Source organism: Myxocyprinus asiaticus, chromosome 4, assembly GCF_019703515.2.
Source record: "Myxocyprinus asiaticus isolate MX2 ecotype Aquarium Trade chromosome 4, UBuf_Myxa_2, whole genome shotgun sequence".
In the NCBI taxonomy this organism is placed as follows: Eukaryota; Metazoa; Chordata; class Actinopteri; order Cypriniformes; family Catostomidae; genus Myxocyprinus; species Myxocyprinus asiaticus.
Genome location: NC_059347.1, coordinates 5,310,391 through 5,337,500, shown reverse-complemented (window position 1 = coordinate 5,337,500; position 27,110 = coordinate 5,310,391). Strand labels below are relative to the sequence as shown.

The 27,110-nt window shown below is 39.5% G+C and overlaps 1 protein-coding gene across 2 annotated transcripts in view; it reads left to right on the top strand.

Moving 5' to 3' along the window:
* Window positions 1-27,110, top strand: part of rgs3a (regulator of G protein signaling 3a) — a 325,489-nt gene that overhangs the window by 36,368 nt on the left and 262,011 nt on the right. For both annotated transcript variants that reach the window (XM_051689346.1, XM_051689356.1), the window contains one exon: window positions 18,794-18,837. In XM_051689346.1, the coding sequence (XP_051545306.1) occupies window positions 18,794-18,837 (44 nt within the window). The remainder of the gene's footprint in view (window positions 1-18,793; window positions 18,838-27,110) is intronic.

Here is a 27,110-nt window from a genome sequence, read left to right as displayed (position 1 = left end):
AAATGTCACCTGAGTATCTAGACAAACTGACAGCTTAGAATGCCAAGGATCTGCAAAGCTGTCATTGCTGCATGTGGAGGATTTTTTGATGAGAACTCTTTGAAGTAGTTTAAGTAGTTTTTTTTTTTTCTAATTGTAATAGTAATTTTTCATATTATTAATGTCCTGACTATACATTGTGATTAGTTGAATACCACTTTGGTGAATAAAAGTACCAATTTCTTTCCATAAGAGCAAAATCTGTACATGATTCCAAACTTTTGGCCACCAGTGTGTCTGTATATACTATATATATATATATATATATATATATATATATATATATATATATATATATATATATATATATATGTCTTAGACATTGTGAGGGGAAATTGTGAGGAGGGAACTTCAAACAGCAAAAACTAAATTCAATAGGTTCTTGACCTGAGAGCAAAACTCCACACATTGGGGCAGCTATCACAGGAGAATTTGCTACAGGCTCAAGAACATCAGTCCCGGCTGTATAACAGGAGGGCTTGGCTACGGGAATTTACACAGGGAGATAAAGTCCTTGTATTACTACCCAAATCAAGCTCTAAATTACTCACAAAGTGGCAAGGGCCCTTTGAGGTCACACGGCGAGTCGGGGAAGTCGATTATGTGGTTAAATGACAAATTTACCATTAACCTCTTAAAACCGTGGAGGGAGGTGGTCTCCATGGCTTTGGTGATGGTGATACTGGAGAGGGAGGAGCTCGGGCCGGAGGTGAACTTAAAAGCCAATCAAGGACGTGGCCCGGTTGCAAAGAGAATTCTCAGACGTGTTCTTGCCACTTCCCGGTCGTACAAACCTCATAAAACACCTTATCGAAACAACCCTAAGGGTAGTGGTACGCAGTCGTCCCTACCAATTACCTGAGCACAAAAACAAAGTGGTTCGGGAAGAATTAAAGGCCATGCTACATATGGGGGTAATAGAAGAATCCCACAGTGACTGGGCCAGCCTGGTGGTGCTGCTTCCGAATAGCGACGGCTCGGTCCTGTTCTGTGTGGATTACAGAAAGGTCAACGCGTTGTCTAAATTTGACGCGTATCCAATGTCTCGTATTGACGAACTGCTCGATTGGTTGGGCACGGCTCGTTTTTATTCGACACTGAATTTAACAAAGGGTTATTGGCAGATCCCCTTAAACCAATATCCCGTGAGAATACGACCTTCTCCACACCGTTTGGCTTACACCAATTCATGACCCTTCTGTTCGGTTTGTTTGGGGCCCCGGCTACACTTCAGTGCCTTATGGACCAAGTCCTCAGACCGCACTCTGCATACGCCGCTGCCTATCTGGATGACATCATTATATACAGTAATGATTGGCAGTGGCATATGCAGCATCTGAGGGCAGTTCTGAGGTCACTGCGATGGGCGAGACTTACGGCAAACCCCAAGAAGTGTGCAATTGGATGGGTGGAGGTACAGTATCTGGGGTTCCACTTGGGTCACGGGCAGATGCATCCCCAAATTGATAAGACTACAGCGGTTGCGGCCTGCCTGTGATAAGACCACAGCGGCCTGGCTGGCTATTATAGAAGGTTTGTGCCTAATTATTCAGACGTCACCAGCCCGCTGACCAATCTCACTAAAAAGGGAGTCCGAGACCCGTCCAGTGGTCAGAGCCATGCCAACAGGCTTTGATGCAGGTGAAAGCTGCGCTTTGTGGTGGGCCGTTGTTACATGCTCCTGATTTTTCTCTCCCTTCTGTTGTACAGACCAACGCGTCGGACAGGGGGTTGGGAGCCGTGTTGTCCCAGGTGGTCAAGGGGGTGGAGCACCCAGTGCTGTACATCAGCCAGAAGCTTTCGGCGAGAGAGGTGAGGTACAGCACCATTGACAAGGAGTGTCTGGCCATCAAGTGTGGTACTACCTCCTGGGATGGGCTTTCACCCTCTGTCTGGACCACGCCCCGCTCCAGTGGCTCCATTGCATGAAGGATACCAATGCGCTGATCACCCGTTGGTATCTGGCTCTTCAGCCTTTTAAGTTCGAGGTGGTCCAAAGGCCGGGGGCACAGATGGCTGTTGCGGACTTCTCTCCAGAAATGGCGGGGGGGGAGTACTGGGCAGGCCAGATGGCTCCCTGGCCTGAGTGGGGCGGTGGGGGTATGTGGTGGTTGGGGCGTGGTCGTGCGCTGGCTTGTGAATGGAGAGTGAGATCAGGAGATGAGAATGGTAAGGATCATCACCTGGCAATGATTGTCTCTAACAGATGTTTGTCATTGCAGTGAGAGTTGAAGATGGATTTAAGAGCGAGCCAGACGCCAGTAAGAGAGCTACCACACACACTCCGAGACTGTGTTAAGCTGTGTGCGCTGAAAAGCGTACTTATTGAGTGAAGTGCTGAAAAGCCAATTTTGTGTTAATAAAATAAATACCGTTTGAGTTGGATTCGCTGTCTCCCGCTTCTTCCTTGCAGTCCCATTATGAACTTTGTTACACCTGTGTTATTTGTTACTGATATACAGAGAGAGAGAGAGAGAGAAACAGCTAAATAATTCCACTGTCATAGAAACAAAAATACTACTACTATTAAAATAATATTTTTTTCTTAAAAAAAATTTAATAATAATAAATGTTAATTAAAATAAATCCAAATATAGTTTCATGACTATAAAGAAATACTTCGTTTTTTGATAAATATTTTATAATCAATTAATTATAATACATTTTATAATTTGTTTTGTAATATTTTAAGATACTTTTGGACCCTGTGTAAATGTCAGTTGAGTTAAGTTAATGTCAATGTAAGTTAAGACTTAAAAGTACCCGAGAGCAGTAATGCCTCAGGATAGACTGAACAACCATGGTGACTTTGCCAACAAGAAAACTAAAAATTCCTGCATGTATAATGTATTCTATTAGTAGGCAGTGTTTTTTTTCTTCTTCTTGAGTCTAAGTACATTTATGTGTGACAAAAAAAAGTTTGAATTACTTGTACACAGCACTGTTGCATCTACATCTAAAATAGTTTATTTTACCATTATTTATCGTGACCAATCATAAGAGCTGGGACAATCGATGCCAGACCAATTAATATTTCTTACTTAGGTGAAAGATGTCTACTTTATAAAGAATTAAAAGTATGTTACAATTAATCTACCTACTGCTGCATCAGAAATAATTACAGAAATGTGCATTTCATGGTATTTTTAATTTTCAGTTAAAATTAATGTAAAATTTTGATGTCACTGGAATTAAAGCACATAATGATCATGGTAATCTGTAATGATCACGATTAAAGGAAATAATCTACACTCGTTTACATTTACGAGAGAGTGAATTTTTTTTTTTTACTTTTAAGCAGCTTTTCAACATGAAACCGTTCTAACGGTGCAGTTTTCAGGGTGCGTCACCCGGTGTCAAGTTTCAACACATTCAAAATATATATAGGATATTAAAACGAAAAACATTTCTATTTTTCCAGCCTGTTGTATTAGTATTTATTTATCATCCCTTATTTATTTTAGATACAGTTCCTTTATATTGTTATTTACACAGGGCATATATACTATTATCAAGTCTACTTTTCTTACCTATCGTATTTTAACAGGGATATAATTTATTACAGCTCAGTTACGTGAGAAACAAGGTTTGAACATCAATCGTAACAAGATCAAATTGAAGTTCACGGCTTTTTAACACTTCTGTGTACAAATTTGAAGGCTGTTTATTGGATCAGTAAAGGTAAACGTCATATTATGCGACTACATATTACTTTACAGAGAGCTTACGACCTACTAGTTAAGTCTTGCCTTAAGAACAGGTGGTGCAACCAAATTAAGCACTGACTGAAGGGCTGTTTACACAACAACGTTTTCAACTAAAAACGGAAAACTTTTTATGCGTTTTGACTGTTCGTTTACACGACAACGGCGTTTGGGGCCTGAAAACACAAACTTTTGAAAACGGGTTTCAAAGTGCAAGTTTTTGAAAATGATGCCGTTATCGTCTCCATGTAAACGTAAAAAACACGAATTTGTGAAAACGATGACGTCATGCGCACACGTATTACATGTTCAGTCTATAGGCATGAACTTCGAGAACTTCGTCCTTACCTACAGGGCGAACAGACCAACATGAGATCACCAGTTGGAGTCCTTAAAAAGGTGGCATGCTTTATAGTCCAGGGTCACTTGTAGTAATAAAGCAACCTCATCTTCCATCCAGATAAAATTGCTCGGTGCTTTCGCCATCTTCATTGTTTGTATTCACCGCTCTGTGGAAGAATGTTTATGTGCGCAGGCGCATAGTGTTTCTTTACAACGTGACATCGCCAACTACTGGCCTGGCATGCATAATACAGCGTTTTTAGTAATTTTCGCGGATCTGTGTGAATGGGGATCGTTTTGACAACGTTGTCGTCTGTACGTGAAACTTTTCAAAAACGCAAAGGAAAAACTTTTCCATTTTTAGTACATCATTGCCATGTAAATGTACCCTTAGTTACAAACTAACTAGTAGTTACTAAGCCCTTAGTGTGAATTTACGTCCCAATTTAAGTGAGACCTTACGCACAGCTGGTGCAACCCTACCCAGGTTTGATTCTTGTTATTGTTTAGTATGTAAAGGCTGATAAACCAGACATTTAAACAAAAAAGTTTAAAAAGACTTAACTAGAACTAACAAAATAATTACAAATAAATGTCATGTTGTAACAATTGGCCTCTCAACCAGGTAACACAAAATAAAGTGAAGATCCTGCTTGAGCTGAGATAGTGTGCTTGTGTGAAAATTAAAGAGACAAAGTAAAAATTCCAGATAAAAGTGTATTTACAACATATAACAATAGACAACAGACAATGCTTCACAATACCTACAAATACCTTAACAGACTGTTAATATAACCAGAGTATATACGGATCTTATGTATATACAAAGAACAGTCTTTTGTAATGTGAAAGTGTCTGAAGTCCAACATAAGATCACCCGTGTATTTACAATCCAATATAGTTTATGAAGGAAGTGTCCATAATCCTCAGAATGAATAGTCTAGGCAAAGGTAAGTACAACCAAAGGGAATAATCCACAGGAGTCCAAGCATATTCTGGGTTTTGGTGATCCTACTTAGGCCCCTTGTGGAATGCCATGCTGGCTCCTTACTGTACATTGAAACAATTACTTTTGGACATAATACTGAGAACTGCTGACCAGTGAGCTGCTGATGAGCATGCGTGAACTGAGGACTTGAATGAGGGGGTAAAATGTTTCAATTGAGAGATGTACATGAATTTGACTATTGAGTATTGTGCATGCAGATTATATTGAAGTTATTATGAGCTGGATCATGGTTTCTGCAAAAAAGGGTGAGTTGATTAAGACTAGTTTAATCACTTTATATGCTTTAGACACGTAGAACGCCGGGGTTAGCATTATGTATGGTGACATCATTACGTGATGAAATAAAAGAACTGGTAAATCTGTTTTTTTAACTGTTTCATTAAAACGAACCGTCCGAAAGAACCGGTTTGTGGAAAAGAATCAGACTTCCCATCACTAGAGTCTCATTTCAAATAAGAATGCACACTGTGTTCAATATTATCATCGCAACATTATTAAGTCGCTTTGGATAAATACGTCTGCTAAATGACTGAATGTAAATGTAAATTTTACAGGTGGGTCTTTTACTACAGGAACAGTGCAATTCACTTATCTAAGCAAGTATGGCTTCTAAGTTTACAAATAACCTTTGTTTGCCAATTTGCAACTATGCAATATCAGTTACAGTATTGAAGTACAAATAAGGGAAACAACGATTTGAAATATTAATTTAATGCATAATTATTCATACTCTTTTTTTTAGATTTTAGATTTTTTATTGATCATTCCCTTTTTTTCAATCTTTTAAATTTTTCATTCTAAATCAGCACACAGCTGATCTGAATTCAGTAAGTCTTCAAGTGTTTTTGGAAGAGAGGGGCAGGGGAGGGTTGTGTGTATTGCACTCAGAACTGATACTCGCTACTAGCCAGCCAGGTGAAGATGGAGCAGCCTACCTCAGCATTTGACCACTGGACCTATAGAGATAATTTCATTTATAAGGAGACATGGGGCAAAAACTTAATTGTGCAATATAAACTCTGCCTCCCAGAATTCTGCAAATACACAAATATACATAATTTCAGATTCAATTGGATTAGTACGTAAAGTTACTTTGAGTTTCTTAAAATGCTTTTGTAGTCAGCTTAAAAAATTATATGAATGCACTTTTGGTGAAGTGATACCTTGGAGACGTTTTTGTGGTGTTGATTCACAAATATACCTGGTCTGATCTCTAACTTACCACACGTGGATGGCATTTGTAAAATGGCGAAATTGCATGACCAAATTTGTGTTAATGTGCCTCGGGAACCTGGCCATAATTTTAGAAACTCCAATAAGAAATGCCTGTTAAATCAAATAAACATATATGATTGTATCATTAATGGAGGGCCTAGACCTCTATCAGCATCACAGGGGAAAACATGAAAATATAAAAACTTCCTTCATATTTTTACATTTGCGATAATTTTTCTGAACAACATGTATATTTTAATAAAAAAGTAAGTAGATAGGCTAATTAAATATCAGAAAATGACTCAAATATAGCAAAACGCTGCACTCTGACCATTTTGTCTTTTGTCAGCTTAGCTATCATGTCTCTGGTACTGTACTATTTTATCAATAATGCCTCATATCAGGCGGGGGCCTGGGTAGCTCAGTGAGTATTGACACTGACTACCACCCCTGGAGTCATGAGTTCAAATCCAGGGCGTGCTGAGTGACTCCAGCCAGGTCTCCTATGCAACCAAATTGGCCCGGTTGCTAGGGAGGGTAGAGTCACATGGGGTAACCTCCTCGTGGTCACAATTAGGGGTTCTCGCTCCCGGAGTTGTGCGTGGATTGCGGAGAGTAGCATGAGCCTCCACATGCTGTGAGTCTCTGCAGCGTCATGCACATGGAGTGAACCACGTGATAAGATGCACGGACTGACGTCTCAGAAGCAAAGGCAACTGAAACTTGTCCTCCGCCACCCGGATTGAGGTGAGTAAACGCGCCACCACGAGGATCTACTAAGCAGTGGGAATTGGGCATTCCAAATTGGGAGAAAAGGGGATAAAAAAATAAATAATGCCTCATATCTTAGCTGTTGGAGCAGTTTTCTGGTGATAACTGAGAATTTACTTAATTCTGAGTCCTATTGATACCTAACCAACCTGTGTTTCATGTTTTCCATTGATATATGGAACTTGTGGCATATGACAGCTGGGCGGATGGTCACATGCCATGTAGTTTTACAGAATGCAAATATTCTGCAGAAATATTTATTTAGAGAATTTATCCTTCGCTAAGCTCCGCCCCCCTTTGTTACAGCTGCTCACTCTGACAAGCTTTGCAGAACTTCCTGAAGGAATGAATGGGAGATTGCCATGAACGGCACAGTTTTTACAAAATATTCTCTTAAACAGAATAGATAATATACTTAAGTGGGCTGGAATGAAGAGTGACATTATAAAGCATATTTTCTGAGATTTTGTGTATAAGAAATTGTTAAATTGTTAAAGAATCAAGGCAAATGATTATCACACTCACTTTGATGCTGTGAACTCTTTATTTACTAAGCCTTTACTAAGATGTGAATCAATATGTAAATGAACTAATGTTAAGTTATTCTTCTTTGTATTTGCCTTTCTCCACCTTGAGAGAAAGCACCACTGCTTGTCAGTCGGACAAGCTCGTGAGGGCTGTCATTCAGCCCAGCTCAGCGGCCATTTTCTGGTGAATCTGCACATGAAAACCATGCGCTTCACAGGCCACTGCCATGATGAAAATGCTGGATAAGAGGATTTGTCAATGGATGGTAGAGAAGATAGATGAGGCAGTTTAGAGGTGTGGCCTCGGCCTATCTTTCTCTCTCTCTCTCTCTCTCTCCTGTTCAGAGCAATGTCTCACGGTGTATGAGCTCCTGCATTGACTGGTGCTGGCACATAGGTGGCCGACAGTGCGTCTGTATGCATTTCCACATTGGACCCTCAACGGGGCGCTCTCTTGAATGATAGTTTATCCCCCGCAGTGGATGATACCATTCCAAATGCTAGATCCCCATCTGTAAGAAGGCTGTACATGCTTAAGTGGTGCTTTTTTCCAGTTGATGTTTGGCACAAGGTGAGGACGCAGTTCACTGCACCAGTATTAGTGCTGGAATTTTACAAGAGTGTTTTGGTGGCTGGGTTGCCCCGGCAACACTTAACGTTATGTTGCTATAGCGACTGAACATGCTCATGTGAATGGGGCTTCATTCGTAGACATTCTCTTGTTTATCACTTTATGTGTGGAGTGCGCAGGCTAAGACCTTTGCCCTGTCCACATTCCTTCATGGGATTTATCTGTTGTGTTAGAGGCACTATCAGATGCCTCGTTTTAGCTGTTGACATCCGTTTCTGATAACTTTCTGACTCTTAAAACTGCCCTGCTTTTTTGTATTGGCATCGTTTTAGAGGGTCAGTGATTTACATGCCCTGTCGGTCAATCCATTGTGTATACACTGGTTTCCATTCGCAGGTTATTACCTTGCAGTCATTCTCTCTTCCCACATTTAAGTTGGATGAGAGTGAAAGGTTGCATATGCTGTGCCCTGTTAGAGCTTTTCAAGTCTATGTTGCTCATGCTAACCAGTGGCGTATGGCAGAACAACTGCTTTTGTGCTTCAATGTCAGCAACCGAAGGTTTTCGGTCACTAAGAAGAGGCTGTGTCATTGGCTTCTTAGATGCAATTTCAAGTACTTATGAGGCAAGCAGTTTGCCTTCGCCTATGAGGGTTTGCACCAAATCTACAAGAAGTGAGCATCCTTGTGGGCTTTGGCTAGAGGTGTGACCTTGGAAGGAATTTTTATGGCGGCAACTTGGGCCTCTCTGCATACTTTTGTCAGATTTCATAATCTGGACAAGGATTTAACTAACACTTCCCATGTTCTCTCTGCTGGAACAGGGGTAAAGTTATATTTCTTATAGTATATGTACAGAAGTCCACTTGTGCGCCACTATATGCTTGCCACATGGGCTGATACAAATAGCAACTACTGTTCGCATGGCTTTATGGTATACTGTTATCCATGTGTCAGCTCTGATGTAGCGTTGGAGTGAACTACAAAAGGGAACGTCTCGGTTATGTATGTAACCCTTAATGTGTGTGTGGACTTGTCCACAGGGTGTTGTGATATGTCTAATGCGGTAGAGCAGTAGCTAGAGGGAAGGTGCATGCTTACTTCCCAGTAGCTTGCTACCCTCTCATTTACAGCTTGCTGCCACTGACTAGCCACTGTGGTGAACAGGGGAGCAGGCTTGTGTGTAAGCCTTTCCTTGACAGTATTCAACTTCTCCATCACCAAGACTCCTGTCAGGCCTCCTCCTGGCCACACACGGTAACTGGGTGTTTTGCAGCCACAGGCTAACATGGCAGGAGATCTCAGAGCTACAGTGGTCCCCAGAAGTGATGTGCAGGCCCACAGTGTGGTACGCCCTGGCATCAGCCAACCGCTGCTCCACTGCCTTGCGGGCTAAAGTAGGAAGTTAAAAGGCTTGGGGAGCACACCCTGAGAGATAAGCAATGTGGGGGCAGCATGCGAAGGTGGACCTTAACTACTGATGAACCGGCCACTGCCACTAGAGCCCACCCTTTCCTTGTCAAGCGGTGTGTAATGGGGTTCACAAGATGGGCAAGGAGGAGGCGGGAACTGGCAGAACAGTCAACATAACTTTAATGACATAAACAAACTTAAACAAACATAAACACACAGACACACACACAGCGGCCGCGTGTGTCTCTCTCTCTCTCTCGAACTGGTGCTTCCGGCTCGTCTTTATCCCCTCCCGGCTGATTAGGACAATTCAGCGGCGGGCATGCATCCTCACGGCCTGGCCATGTCCTCCTCCTTGTCACACTCCCCCACCGCCTGATTCAGACCGGGGAAACCTCCGGCATGACGCACTCCCCTCCCTTCCTTCCGGCCGTCCTTCTGCTGGCAGGTCTTCCCCGTCTCTCTGGAGCCCTGGGAGAGATTAGGGGAGGGAGAGAGAGAGAAAAACTCGCTCGCCGGTCCCTGGACATGCCATCACCTGGTCCTCAGCCACTCCTCCACCCTCTGGGAGATGGCAGCTGCTCCTCCCCTGGCGGATGGCAGCGAGTCCTCCGGCTTAGTTAACTTTAAAAGCTGCATCTGTTTTTTTATCTTACATTTGCATTTTATGACACTATTGTTTAGTTATAAGGTTTAGGTTAGGGCAGTAGGTTTTGTTGATTTAAAACTTAATAGAGCATTAATCTTAAAACACTCATCAGTTTGGGAAAACATTTTAAAAAAGTATTTAATCTTTTAAAGCTTTTAATCTTGGACCATCACTTAGCAACTACCCTGAACACACTAGTAAAGTCCAAGAGGCAAGACAGACGTCGGAAGCAGAGGGCTCTAAATAGCAGCAGTGATGATCCTCAGGCTACTGTAGATCTCTCATGAATAACCTTAAATCCATCATGTCTTGGAGAGGCTCTGCTCTGCCTTCTGAGAGTAAATCAGTTAGTGTAACTGCAACCACTTGCTCCTGCTGAGTAGCTGTGGATGTCCTGCGCCTCACCATATCAATTGTCCGTTTGGTCCAATGTAATGGTTAGGTGGGAGGAGGTGTCAAACAGTGTGTAACGGGGGGTGGGGGGGGGGGGGGGGGGGGGGTTAAAGTGGGAAAGGAGGAGGCGGAAACTGGACGAACTATCAAAGAAATATTTAGTGTAAAATTAAAACATAAAGACACAAAACACAAACGCACACACGGCAGCTGCGTATGGCTCTCTCTCTCCCGAACTGATGCTGTTTATCCCTCTCCTCGGCTGATTAACCCGATTGGGGGTCGGGCGTGCGTAGTCACGGCCCAGCCCTGCCCTCCTCCTCGTCACACAGTGATTTCACACATTTGATTGCTGTGCCGCTTACGTCAGTAGAGCTTTGCAGAGACCTACAGTAGTAATTAATTAGATGAGCCAAAAGGACAAATCAAGAAACATGCATGTGTTTGACACATTTTGTTTAAATACATGAGTCAGGAATTAGGGTACAAAGGTGTTTGCTAAGGAGTCACTAATTCTGTTACTCATACATAGGTTTAGTGTTTTAAACAAACCATAATCATATGTATTGTAATTAACAATTAAGTGTTTGTATAATATTTCATTTGTAACACTTAAGTATTATTCAGTATCACTACAATACATAATTTATAATATTTAAAAAATGTAATTTGTCCCACACTGTTTTACTACAGACATGAATGATGCCTCAAATCATATGGCTTGTTAAGGATCGGTGTGCTATTACTTTTCTAAATGATCTGACTTAGATTTTTACCTGTTTTTGGAAGATAATGTTTAAAAATAAAGGAAGATGAATGATTAAGTGTGGGTTATTTGAAAGCACACGGCCGATGGCTAATGATATCAGGTCATAATTAAACATAAATAATGTTATAAACATCTCTCAGAGGGCTGACGGCACATCCACTTTTCGTTTACCTAGCCATTCATTTTAATTGTAGGTCCGTTTAAATATATATATATATATATATATATATATATATATATATATATATATATATATATATATATATATATATATGTATTTTTTTTTTATTTTTATTTTTTTAACTACCTTACGAAACTTACCTTATCCCTTACTGAGATTTAAATCAGAGTTTAAAGTAATGTCTTTGAAGTCCATCACAAATTTACTGCTGGGGTGTATGCAGATGCAATGTCCTTTGCTGTTTGGCTAGTAAAGCACCACTCACATTTTTGTCCAACAGGTCTTGTGATTTTACCCTTGTCAGAACCCTGGTGAGATGCCTCATATTGAATCAGCAGTCAGAAGGATGTGGTGGAAACAATTAAGTTTGTCATCAATTCCTTCTTTCAAATGTCAAATGCTGTTTCATACTGTTTTAGATTTTCATACTGTTACTTTTCTATGACGCAATGCAATTGTGAATAAGCCAAGAGTGACATCTGCTGTTGAATTCACAACTTAATGTTTATAAGACAACAAGAGAAGGATATTATTGTAAATAATGTAACGGACAATGGCAAATTTTTGTAGTCATTAATGCAATGATTGTTTAACTGTTGAAAGCCTGTTGCCTGCCTGATAAAAGAGGGAATTATGTTTGATGCTTTAACTCTTGCATTCTTTCATGAATTAATAATGTTATAGTCTTACATCCACACTGAATCACACCAAGGCTAGTTGTCACAGTTTTTACTCCACTAAATATTTCTCAGATTACAGTAGGTTTATGTCTAGAGAGTCCATTCCTGTATATAAAAACATACCTTGAAGTGTTGACTATAAAAATGCTATTGACATTGGATATACTGTTAACACTGTTGCAGCTACTACCACTTTTAAAAATAAGATACAGTCCATTGAAAACAAATGACCCTTATACTTTTTTAGCAATATTTAAACAGTAAAACAAACAAACAAATAAAAACATACAAAACAATTTATGAAACAACAAAAAAGATAAAAAGGTAGCTGAGGAAAAACAACCCATTATTCTGAACAATAGAATGAATTATAATTTTAAAACATTTAAAATACTTGTAACAACTTGCCCAGTAATGAAAAATACTTTATTCCCGAGAACACAGTTTAACCTTTCTGTTAAAATCTTCCTTCATTATATAGTTGACTTATCTTAATGTATTCCAGTGTGGTTATATTGTGTTCACTTGTTTACCCAACATATTACACAAACACAATGATAATGAAATTTTAGTTTGGAGGAGGGAATTCACAAACCATTATGCTAATTTCAGGTTTGAACTGTATTTTGAAACCAACATACAAAACAATTGCTCTCAGACAGCAGTGTCTCTATCAGTTCTTGAGGACAGCGGAGCCTCGCAGGGCCAAAGCTCTGTATATTAGATTTATGTTGATTCAGTGTTCTTAATCTCTGTCTGGATCTCTGAAGCAAATTAAATGAGCTGAACTGATTACAGCATCCTTTAAAATTCCTCATTTTGTGGGTTTGCTGAAGAAATAAAATCATACAGGTTTGGAACATGAGGCACATGGAGTAAATGGTGACAGAATTTTCATATTGGGTGATCTATTCCTTAAATGTGTACAGTATATGATAGCTGAGATATTGTGTCTTGGAAGAATGAGAAATGTTTGAGTTCATATTGAGATATTTGAATTTTGATTGAAAACTTTTGTATCTTGGCAAATATGGGCTCAGTTTGACACATTGTTGAGGTCCCTGGTAAAACTCTAGAGAAGACATATGAGAATACTGCGGTCTTTTTCACAGTAAAAATTCTGCCCACCAGAATGCTGACACAGTCAGGACTCCGCTTGTTCAGCTGTAGACAGGGCTGAATACAATACATTACATAACGCTACACTCATGGTGCAATTTCAGCTGAATGTACCTGCATGCTCTCACGGCAAGCAATGACGTGATTGTCAGTTGGGATAATACATGGAGACCAGTGGAACAACATTCATTGTTGTCATAATGTTATGCACTTTAGCACACTATCACAGTGTATGGAATAAATGAAGTGTTAATTTATCGAGAAATGCTTTATCATTATACTGAAATGAAGGATGCCTTGCCTGTTTGTGTTGCGGACATGACAAGGCATGCAGCAGGCAAGATATATATATATATATATATATATATATACACTATATTGCCAAAAGTATTCGCTCATCTGCCTTTAGACGCATATGAACTTAAGTGACATCCCATTCTTAATCCATAGGTTTTAATATGACGTCGGCCCACCCTTTGCAGCTATAACAGCTTCAACTCTTCTGGGAAGGCTTTCCACAAGGTTTAGGAGTGTGTTTATGGGAATTTTTGACCATTCTTCCAGAAGCGCATTTGTGAGGTCAGACACTGATGTTGGTCGAGAAGGCCTGGCTCACAGTCTTCGCTCTAATTCATCCCAAAGGTGCTCTATCGGGTTGAGGTCAGGACTCTGTGCAGGCCAGTCAAGTTCTTCCACACCAAACATGCTCATCCATGTCTTTATGGACCTTGCTTTGTGCACTGGTGCGCAGTCATGTTGGAACAGGAAGGGGCCATCCCCAAACTGTTCCCACAAAGTTGGGAGCATGGAATTGTCCAAAATCTCTTGGTATGCTGAAGCATTCAGAGTTCCTTTCACTGGAACTAAGGGGCCAAGCCCAGCTCCTGAAAAACAACCCCAAACCAATTCATGAACATGCACCTGTGGAATGGTCGTTAAGACACTAACAGCTTACAGACGGTAGGCAATTAAGGTCACAGTTATAAAAACTTAGGACACTAAAGAGACCTTTCTACTGACTCTGAAAAACACCAAAAGAAAGATGCCCAAGGCCCCTGCTCATCTGCGTGAATGTGCCTTAGGCATGCTGCATGGAGGCATGAGGAATGCAGATGTAGCCAGGGCAATAAATTGCAATGTCCGTACTGTGAGACGCCTAAGACAGTGCTACAGGGAGACAGGAAGGACAGCTGATTGTCCTTGCAGTGGCAGACCACGTGCAACAACACCTGCACAGGATCAGTACATCCGAATATCACACCTGCGGGACAGGTACAGGATGGCAACAACAACTGCCCAAGTTACACCAGGAACGCACAATCCCTCCATCAGTGCTCAGACCGTCTGCAATAGGCTGAGAGGCTGGACTGAGGGCTTGTAGGCCTGTTGTAAGGCAGGTCCTTACCAGACATCACTGGCAACAATGTTGCCTATGGGCACAAACCCACCTACGTTGGACCAGACAGGACTGGCAAAAAGTGCTCTTCACTGACGAGTCGCGGTTTTGTCTCACCAGGGCTGCTGGTCAGACTTGTGATTATCGTCGAAGGAATAAGCATTACACCGAGGCCTGTACTCTGGAGCGGGATCGATTTGGAGGTGGAGGGTCCGTCATGGTCTGGGGCGGTGTGTCACAGCATCATCAGACTGAGCTTGTTGTCATTGCAGGCAATGTAAACGCTGTGCATTACAGGGAAGACATCCTCCTCCCTCATGTGGTACCCTTCCTGCAGGCTCATCCTGACATGACCCTCCAGCATGACAATGCCACCAGCCATACAGCTCGTTCTGTGCGTGATTTCCTGCAAAACAGGAATGTCAGTGTTCTGCCATGGCCAGCGAAGAGCCTGGATCTCAATCCCATTGAGCACATCTGGGACCTGTTGGATCGGAGGGTGAGGGCTAGGGCCATTCCCCCTTGAACTGTCCAGGAACTTGCAAGTGCCTTGGTGGAAGAGTGGGGTATCATCTCACAGCAAGAACTGGCAAATCTGGTGCAGTCTATGAGGAGGAGATGCACTGCAGTACTTAATGCAGCTGGTGGCCACACCAGATACTGACTGTTACTTTTGATTTTGACCCCTCCTTTGTTCAGGGACACATTATTCCATTTCTGTTAGTCACATGTCTATGAAACTTGTTCAGTTTATGTCTTAGTTGTTGAATCTTTTTATGTTCATACAAATATTTATACATGTTAAGTTTGCTGAAAATAAAAGCAGTTGAAAGTGAGATGACAGTTCTTTTTTTTTTGCTGAGTTATGCTGTGACTAAACAAAATCCAAAATAAATCAAAACTGTGTTATATTTTAGCATCTTCAAAGTAGTCACCCTTTGCCGAGGATTTGCAGACATGTACTCTTGACATTTTCTCAACCAACTTCTTGAGGTATCACCCTGGGATGCTTTGTAAACAATATTGAAGGAGTTCCCATCTATGCTGGGCACATCTTGGCTGCTTTTCTTTATTATTTGGTCCAAGTTATCAATTTAAAAAAAAAAAAAAAAACTTTTTTATCTTTTTTATTACATTTTAGTTTTATAATGAAATAAATTAATATGGTGGCACAATTATATTTTTGTCTACAAAACTAATTTCAAATATTTAAGCATACGCCTTCAGATCAAAAGTTTTTTAAGATCATGAGAAACATTTCAGTCAAGTGTTTCAAAATTTTTGACCGGTAGTGTGTGTGTGTGCGTGTGTGTGTGTGTGGCAGTCCACAGGCAGGCAAGAGAACCTGCAGGTGTCTCACTGACAGACTGTACAACTGTCTCCTCTGATCAGTCAAGACAAATCATACACACGTACACAACATTAACATGATAAAATCACACTGGCTTGTTTATTCCACTTCAAAGGCCTGTAAAATATTTCATTATTTTAAATATTAGTTCACTCAGAAATGAAAATTATGTTATCATTTATTTACAATCATGTCATTCCAAATCTGTATTCTTTCCTTTTCTTTTTTGTGGAACACCAAATGATGTTCCACAAGATGATAGGTAGAATATCCAAGCTGCTCCTTTTCAAACAATGGGCCCCATTCATGAAACACAAGCAGAACACACAAGTTTTTCAAGTTTGTAAAGCCATTCTCACATAAATTCTCATGAAAGTTTTCATATTTTCAAAATGTTGGTTGGTACGAACAAAATTTACACCTGCTCCCGACCATGTGTAAATCGTGTGTAAGACAGCCAGATGTTCCCTATCTGTCACTCACTCGACGTCGAGTGAGTGACAGATAGGGAACAACCTGGTTACTTGCATAACCTCCGTTCCCTGATGGAGGGAACGAGACATTGTGTCCCTCCTGCCACAACGCTGAACTATCCACTGAAATGGCCGGACCTTGTCTCGGCTCCTCAGCATAAATCCTGAATGAGTGGTTGCATACCAGCTCCTTTACACCCGTATGTCCGGGGGAGTGGCATGCAAATACCACTCGCCAATTTTCATTGACCTTTTATCAAAGACCAGAGGTGTCTCGGGCTCCCAAGTGTGACCCCTAGTGTCACTACATCGACACAACATCTCGTTCCCTCCATCAGGGAACAGAGGTTACGCAAGTAACCAGGACGTTTTGTGTTCTTGTAGACTACATTTTGATAGAAGTGAAATTAAATAAGTAATAATAAAAAAATAAATAAATTAATATTTAATGAGTAAAGTTAACCTTAAAAAATAACATAAAGTAGTTAAAAAGTGGTTTGTTGTTTTCTTTTTAAACCATGTACTTAATTGAAAATTAAGAAATAAATGCAAGCATTAAGGAAACAAAGTATAGTTTATTCCCAACTCTGCTTCACAAATGTTAAATAGTTTTTCCAGCATAAGTGCTTGGCATGGGTGAAAAAGGCTGTGGAAAGACGTTGTTTTGTCTGATTTTATCAAATAAATGAATGCCCTCTATATAACGTGACGGTTGGGCAGTTTCTTCATTTATTATGAGCTCTATAATTTAGGATTCACAATTCATTGTAGTCATCGATAAATCACATTCAGTTGATAATGCATGGTCTATGTTAATGCTGTTAAACCTATAAATTGATACATGTCATGGGCAGGTGTGTAGTACACAGTACAACAGAGCAAAAAAAAAAAAAAAAAAAAAAAAAAAAACATAGAAAAAGCCCTGCACACTGTCATTTAGCTTGCAAATCTTTATTAGATTACAGTGTTTCAAAGACCCTCTTCAGGTATCCTGTTCATTTCTCTAAAGATTCTTCCAGTTGCAAGGGAAATATCACTGTTACCATCATAATTTAGCTTACCTGAGAAGATGGTGACATCCTCCTGCCAGCATGAACTGAAAATCGCCAATTTTTTAAAATTTTTTACACTAAAGCTTCATTTGCTAAATAAAGATTTTGTGATTTGAATGCACTTCATTTTAAAACCCTTTTATTATTGTTCCACATATCCCTAATCTCATTTACTACCATATTTGATGCCTTCCTTATAGGGCATTTTCATGGGTGTGGACTATGATAATTATGAATGAGCGTGCACACTGCCCCTATTTAAGAATGTTTGGACTTTACTAACATACACACGTTTAACTAACAAATATGAGGATGTATGAAGCTTTTTGTGAATCTGGAGGAAAGTTTTCAGAAAGGTCCATTTTATGTGCAGATTACTCAGAATTTATGAATGAGGCCCATTGAATGTGAATGGGTACAGATGTTGTGATTATTATTATTATTATTATTATTATTATTATTATTTTATTATTATTTTTGTAATGACATTAGGGTGATTAAATGATAACACATTTTTCATTTTTGTGTGAACTATTCCATTTAAGATAATGCATTAATGAATGACATTTGAGTTAGGACACGAAACCTGACTCTATCCATTTATCAGTCTAATTACACCCAAAATCTGGCTTAAATCCAATCCGATGCCAGAATCGGCAAAGCCAGCTGCAATTAAACTCTCACTCACATGAGTGCGTGATGTGAGGAGACATTAATCAAATCTTTACGCCACCACTGAATGTGTCGAGTTCTCAGAGTTCTCAGAAACATTTGGGCTTGGTAAGGTTTATAAAATTCTCAAGTCCGAGAGACAGAGCAAACAGCCACCAATCATAGGAGTCTGTCAGCAGCTATCACCAATGAGTGACGAAAAGTTCCTGAGAGAGGGTAGACAGCGTAATTGACTGCTGGTCATGGCAACTTGAAAATCAAACACATAAATCTTGAAAACTGTTAAAGCAGTGATTTGTGAGGGTGGAGAGCATGCTGGGAATTTCAAACACGCCATTTGTAAATTTGTCTTGTTTCTGAAAAATGTTGGGACACAATGACTTAGTGAATTGAATTTAATACTGTGTTGTATTTTAGGTAGTCTCTCTCAAAGCATTTTGTGACCTATATTTTTCTCTTCCCTCACAGATCACAGTGAAGAGTTATGGTTCTACCTCATTCACATGACAGAGGTGAGTTACAGACAAGTGTTGTTCAAAATTAAACAAGAACAACAGTCTTCATTGTTGTTAGTGGTGTTTACTAAGGCAAGCATCACTATTTATTTTGCTCATAGTTAGTGATTTGAACAAATCCCTAATGTTAAGTATAAAACTTTAACACATAACTCGTGTTACAGACATTAATGATGCCCCAAAATGTGTGCCTTTTTCAGGAAAGCAGGTGTGTTCATACTTTTCTAAGCGATTAGATTACAATTTTTGTCTGGGATGGAAAAAAATAGACTTACATTGAAGGAGCCGAGCCATATCTAAACACCAGATATTATAGAGACTTGGGGGTGGGCACATTTGGTTTCGGCTAGTAAGTATTCACCTACAGTAGCAATCACTAACTGCCCAACAATGTTCTAGCAACCACTCAACGATGCTTTAGTAAATATTCAAAACACCCTAGCCTTGTGCTGGTGAGTTATGCACAGTTAAGCACCATTCACATTTTTCTTTACATTTCTTACTCTATACTTCAGCATTATCACATGGGTAAGAGTTCTATTGGACTGAATGTTATTTTAGTTGTGATTCAGCCATAACTGCCACTTGTCTGCTGCATGCCTTGTCATGTCCGCAACACAAACAGGCATCCTTCACTTTCTTGCTTGTAAAGATGCAGCAGGCTCATTATAATGATGAAGCATTTATCAATAAATGAACACTTAATTTATTCCATACACTGTGATAGTGTGCTGAAGTGCATAACACTATGACAACAAGGAATGTTGTTATACTGGTCTCCATGTATTATCCCAACTGACAATCACGTCATTGCTTGCTGTGAGAGCATGCAGGTACATTCAGCTGAAATTGCACCATGAGTGTAGCGTTATGTAATATATTGTATTTAGCCCTGGCTACAGTTGAGCAAGCAGAGTCCTGACTGTGTCACAGCATTCTGGTGGGCACAGTGGCCAAAGGACAAAGAGACCTGGGTATCTTCCAGATGACTAATTACAACAGGTCCATGGGTAGGAAAAGATGCCGGATGGTCCAGCAGGAGGTGAGGGAAGGAGTGGAAGAGATGTGTGCCAGCAATGTTGTGGGCATGCAACAGTAGGGTGTATGGACTAAGTGGGACCAGTTGGATTCACCGGCTACGATTCTCAATATCTTCCAATTTTTCCAAAACGTGTTCCAAGTCTACCTTGGTCGCTAGCGGGTTAGCAGCTAATTCCCTCTCTGATGACTCCAGATAATCAATCCATCTGTCGATGTCTGACAATCTTGTAACCAACTCAGAGAATTTCGTCTCCATGGAAGTAATCGATCACCATATTACAGCAAGATCCTCCAAGTCTGCAACGACTTTTGTCAGCATTGCCGACACGATCACCATATTACAGCAAGATCCTCCAAGTCTGCAATGACTTTTGTCAGCATTGCCGACACATTCATCAAATAAAATAAAAAAATGCATCAATTCACGCCAGATTTCTTTCAGTTCACCATCAGAATTGAGTCTGATTTCAGCCTGTTGCTCCGGGGAATCAGCCCGAGCATGTAAGTGTCTTTTAATATCTCCAGAGTCTGAGGATTTCGAATTTTTTGACATATTGTCTTCCTAGAACAGTTAAGAATCAGAGTGTATCAAATCTCACCGGTTTATGACACAAATAGTAATAAAATTAGCAAAGTGCGCAGAGCTCGCCGATCACACGTCCTCTCCTAGCATGGCGTCACGTGACTCCTATTGGATTATCTTTTTAAGATTTTGGAAGTATACGGGTTCGGGAACACTTTTATTGGATGGATTAAGTTACTTTATAGACAACCGGTAGTGGCGGTACAAACAAATGGATTAATTTCAGATTATTTTACTCTGGATAGGGGCACCCGGCAGGGTTGCCCTCTTTACCCGTTATTGTTCTGTCTTGCCCTGGAACCATTAGCAGCCGCGATAAGAAAGGAAGATGATTTTCCAGGGGTAGTAGCGGGAGGAATGGCGCATAAGCTTTTGCTTTACGCTGATGATATTTTATTATTTGTCTCTGACCCCGTTAGATCTATCCCTTGCCTCCACAGAATTATTAATTCCTTTTCTAAGTTCTCAGGATACAGAGTCAATTGGTCTAAATCTGAAGCTTTGGTTTTGACAGCGTACTGCCCAGTAACGTTTTTTTCAGCCGGGCCCCTTCCAGTGGCCCAAACAGGGCATTAAGTATTTGAGCATTTTATTCCCAGCAAATTTGTCTGATATAGTAAATTAATTTTACCCATTAATAAAAAGGTTTTTGAGCAATGTGGGCAGGTGGGCTTCATTACATTTATCTATGTTTGGGAAGGTTAATGTTATTAAAATGAATTGTATTCCAAAATGTAACTATCTGCTACAATCTCTCCCTGTAGATGTCCCCCTCTCTTATTTCAAGAAATTTGATAGCATAGTGAAGACCTTCATTTGGAATTGTAAATGTCCCAGATTACATTTCAGTAAGTTGCATAGTGCCGATTGACAAAGGTGGGCAAGGCCTACCCAAGATTTTGTTTTATTTTTATGCATTCGGTCTCAGACATTTGGCTCATCGGTCGCTTCCACCTTGGAGAGCCCCTCCCTGGTTTTGTATTGAATGGGAAGTCCTTGCACCTATTTCACCATTTCAAAGGCTTTCAATCACACTAACCGAAGAAGTTAAGTTGAACCCTGTTATCTCGCATTTGCTCTCGGTATGGATAAAAGTGTTTAATTTGGACATTTATTTAAATGTTGCCACAAGCATATAGATGAACCCAAAATTATGTATTAATATGTCTGCTTTCTGCTGGTCAGAGTGGATTGTGAGGGAGGTTAATACGCTCAGTGACCTATATGAGAGTGGAGTGTTGAGATCCTTTGAAAATATGGTTCAACATTGTAGGATTCCCAGATCTCAGTTCTTTAGGTATTTACAGCTGCACCTTCTTCTCTGTACTATTTTTGGGAGTAGCATATACCCCCCTAAAGCGGCAGATATTCTGGAAGTGGTGATTACTGCTTTTGGAAAAGGTCATGAGGCATCAGTGTATTACTCCCTCTTAATTCAGAGTCTGAGGGATGGAGCTTCAACTTCTCTTAAGAGATTATGAGAGAAAGATTTGGGCTTGGTATTGGAGGAATGAGTGTGGACTAGGATTCTAAAATGTCAAATCTATATCTAAAGATGCAAGGGTGCGTCTGATGCAATTTAAGATTTTATATTGAGTCTATTGGACCCCTCTAGATTGTATAGGCTTGGTCTTAAAGACACACCCACCTGCTGGCGATGCCAGTCAGAAGATGGGGACATAACCCATGTTTTTGGGCTATTTGTTGAGATCCAAAAATGTTTGGGGGGAAGGGTTATAATCCCATATAATTTAATTCTATATATTCTGTCATGTCTATTTAATTTGCTATTTTGAATAAATTAAACTGTTAATAACAAAAAAGAAAGAAAAGGAGGTACCAGTCAAAATGTATTTTTGTGGTAATCAACATTATGCCACAAATATGGTCAATTGAGCTGAACATGTATTGAACCCAGAATATTCCTTTAAGTGCTTGTACTATGTAAAAAGTGCAGTGTATCTGTCTGAATGTGACACTTGTCTGATTTACCTCCATGCTCGTGGGGAAAATGAACATTCATAAAACACCCCGCCTGCATTTTAACGTGTTGTGCGAATACATGGATCGGCTTCTTTCAGCTCATTGTTGAAAATGCATTTTTGCATTATTTTGGGCATTTGCACTGACTGACAGGACATAGAGCGCGAGCGCTAAGTGCATGTTGGGCCTCGTGCTCAGGTAGGAGATAAAAGGCCTACACACAGTCAAAAACAGTGTATTTGTATTGTATACAGTCTTCTTATTTTGTGTATACTGTATATTGTATATTATTATTATTTTTTATTTATGTTTTTTGTATACAGTCTTCTTATTTTGTGTATACTGTATATTGTATATTATTAGGTGTATATTTTGTTGTGTAACAGATGTGTAAACTGTGTTATGTGTAAATCAGATGTTTATTGTAATTGTTGTAGGAAACAGTATGCGTGAGCTAGGAATTAATTTAAACTGTCCTTATTTTACATCATTATTATGTAAGGAAATTTATAATGGAATTAGTCGCGTTCAACAACCATTATAAGCAAGATAAATGACAAATAATTAGATTATTTGTCTGAATAAAATTCTCCACCATTAAAATCGTAATACAACGTCTCGTTGGATCCGCTCACAATTTCTATTGTAAGGAATTTATCCCTTATAATAAGGGAATTATGATTAATTAAATTATTAGAGTAATATTATTCTCATGGCTTATTGAAAATAATATTTAGGTATAGCTTTGAAGCTAAATCTTTTTAAAACAGGGATGAGATTATTTATCAAAATATACCACAGTCAAATTATCTTTGAATACAGACAAACTTTATTGCTATTCTAAACATAAACTAATCTAACACATAAAACATGAAACAGGTTGGTGAGTAAAGTGACAGAATGTGAAATAAATGATCAATACAGAGAAAATGAACTTCATGGAGTCTGTTGACAATGCCTTAAGAACCATTTATCCTTCTTTGAGTCTAAATCAATTTGCAATCGGATTACCCAAAGTATTTAATTAATACACCAGCACTTTGAGCAAAAGTCTGGAGATGTACTTGCGTGTCATTGCGTTTCCTTGCGTTGCATTTCCTTGTGTTTCTTGGTTCTTTGGCATTTGAAGAAAGTTAGTTCCGTCGATGTCTTGGACTCTGTTATGATCGTGGATAGTTATTGTCTGGATGCATGATGAGGTGGGCTTTACGGCTCCTGTTGGGTGTGAACCATAGAGCAGAGAGTGAGAGGCTTCCTCGGGACTTTGAGTCCCGAGTTTTCCTTGGACTCTACATGGCACGGAGGCTACGGAGCTGAAGAGCAAGAGAGCTGAAGAAGAGAGGAGACCAAGAGCATCACCGAGCTCATTCCAAGAGGGGATTCCAAGAGGCAGTTTTAAGAGACAGTTTTGTTTTTTGTTTTTTGGTAGGAAAGTTTTGAACTGAAATTGGCCGCACCCCAAAGGTGTCCTAAGCCAATCAGAAGTGGCTTTTCAGAGTCACATGGTCGACTGGTCTGTCCTTTTCAAAGTTGATTTACGATCCTTTTGTGTGGAGGATTCTTACAAATTCCCACTCAAAATATTGCATGGTTAATCATGAACATTTATATCTTGAAAACGGTGCAAGAGACATGACATTCGTTGTCATCAACATTCTCTACATAAACAAGCAAGCATTTACATACTAAATATTACACTCTTTCATGAATATTATACGTGTAAGTAACAAAACATGACAATCCCTGATTACAAATCATACTGCTTAATTCATTGGTTTTACAACATGGATAAAACATTACACGTTATGAGAAACCTAATTGTCATGGTATATTATCAGGTTAAGCCTTGAATATTTATCATTCTTAGTAGAATGAGATGAATAATACAAGATTAACGATTATACTTATTGATTTGTTAGTTAGAAGTGATTACAAATCACTACACATATTTTAAAAGGTACATCGTCTATAATCATTAATTTGTCAGTTATAAAAGTGATCACAGGTCATAGAGACATTTTCAGAATTATCTAGCAAGGCTAGGTATGGTGTATATATTTTGGGTCCAAAATATCTTGTATATTTTATAGGGTTAAATCACAAGTACTGGGACTTTGTGTGAAATGTTCATTCATTCCCTTTTAGCTTCTGTTTGCCGAATGAGGATCTAATGACTAATTATCATCCAGAATAAAGAGTAATAGAATTGCCATTGTTTTGTTCATTGTAATTCAGGAGGATCCATGCGGTCTCTGCTGAGCTAAGAGAGTAAGAGAGAATGTCTTTGGAATGTGTAGATGGGGAGAGGAGGTGTCCCTCCTCTCGTGTATTATGGGCTTATCTGTTACCACATCTAATCATGTTACAGTTTAGTTTGTAGTTGGGAGTCAGAAGTTTATCGACTGCATTGTATTGATTATTAATTGATATTACTGCATCAATAAACTTTGTTATACTTTAAAGAGATGTGTTTTGATATTGTTCTACATGCACCTGTGCCAAGGCTGGCAGGGGATGTCAGTGCTCGGATTCAAGCCTTCATTGTTCCCTTTTGAACATCGATGTTCTCCGGACGTTGACTTTCCTAAGAGAACAATCCTATATTGAGACTGATAGTCTGTCTGGTTATTAGTCCCTGATTCCAGGGTGGTGCCCCGGCAATATTAATTCTTATTTATATTCTATTGATTTTGATAATTGATAGTTATCTTTAATGATTGTTGATTTGAAGGATTAATAAGCTAATGTTGATTCTAATCAATGTTCTATTGATTTTAATAATTAATAATTATTTTTCATAATTATTAATTATTGCTAATAACCAAACCCACTCCTGAACAAAGCCCCAACACACATGCCATGGTAACCTGATACATTTCAGCTGATTTGCTGAAGACTAGAATTAATGTTTCGTCAAATAAACGTGCAATGCAACAAAATGTATTTTCTTCTCTGCAAACGATACAAGAGACAATAGCGAGAAGGACAATGAGGAGATTTAATTTAAGAAGAAAAAAATCTGTGACCCTACCAAAAACCAATACTGTCCTGTGTAATAAACCGGGATGTCTGGTCACCCAGTTTATAATTAAATTATAAACAAAACATTTCACTGCCCAAAATAACTTATTTCATTGTGCATTTGTGGAAAAAACTGTAAAGGAACATATTTTAAACAGCTCGTCAATGCTTTTAAAATAGTAAAACTATAAATAGGTGTTGTTTATCTGTTTTTCAGAGTTGCAATCTGCTTTAGCAATAATAATTTTTACAAAAAATGTCCCGATAGTTAAATAGTTACAGTTAATTTATCAAGGACCAATTTAAGTTGACAACACTGAGTGGACCACAAGAGACTACAGATGCCTACATGTGTGGATACATTACACCTAAAAAGACTTAATAGCCCACTTTTAATAATATTTTTCTTAATTTTTTTATATGTTGTTTTAGTAAACAGTTAGAGACATAATGTGGGTGACTTGACTTAATGAAGTTCGTAACCATGACGAAACCACGATGCGAGCACTGTCTTGGCTGCACAAATGTCGCGTGTGATTTTACCAGTTGTCAGGTCCCGTGCCGTGAGAAACTGCCTTGTAGTTTCTAGTACATTGGCTACATACCCGTCTTTATGTGTTTGTCGTGCCAGCCACCTCAGTAATCGATGTTATACAGCAGTCTCTGTAGTAACATTCAAGCGTATTCGTTGACATGAGTGTGCTGCTCTGCAGGTGTGTTTGCTCAACACAGTGCAACAAACTCTTGCTACGTCTACGACATCAGGGGGTGCTACAGCTGCTTGCAGACAGAGTGTCCATTTATTTCTGTTTCATTATTTTAATTTATTTATTTTGTTCATAGCATCACAAATTAAATGCCAAAGGCTCGAGTCCGAGTCAAGTCTGAGTAAAAATGCATCCGAGTCCGTGACAAGTCCAAGTCCATTAAGATTGGACTCGTGACTCGGACTCGAGTCCAAACTCGAGTACCCTAACTCTACTAAGTGGCATCTGTTCACTCTATCCCTGTACAGGGCTGCAGACAAACATTTGAGAGTGGTGGCACCGGTCTCGTTGGCATAAGCCCCTATCTGACAGTCAAACGAAGACTTGCTGGTGGTGGTGGGGAGGAGGCGGTTGCCACATTGACACCTGAAGGCAGCAGAGTGGTTGGCTGCTGGCTGACCTTTAAAGCAAGTGGTGAACAGTGATTGGTTAAAGGAAATTATGAATGAACCGATGACGTGTACCGTGTGAGTCTTCCTGACAGAACTACCACTTACACTTCCATTTCTACAGCTGATGGCACCAGCACCTCATTTTATAGCACCAGTGGGTATCTGTGGCCTATAAAATGAAAAAAATTAAAGGCAAAAACTTATAATAAAAGTTATATTATTATTCTAGTACAAAAATAAGTGCAATTACCAAAAAAAGAAAAAGAAAAAAAAAAAAAACAACATTCTGATAGTGTGACTGTCAAAAGACTTGGGATTCCTTTCATTGGCTCTTGTTGATTCTAATTCAGTCATCTCTTGGAAATTTGAAGGCAAACAAAACCAGTTTTATTTTCCTACACTGTAAATAAACAAAAACAACATAAAATAACTGTAAATTCATGGCAGCACAGGGTGCCAAACGTTTACCCTAAACTGAAATAA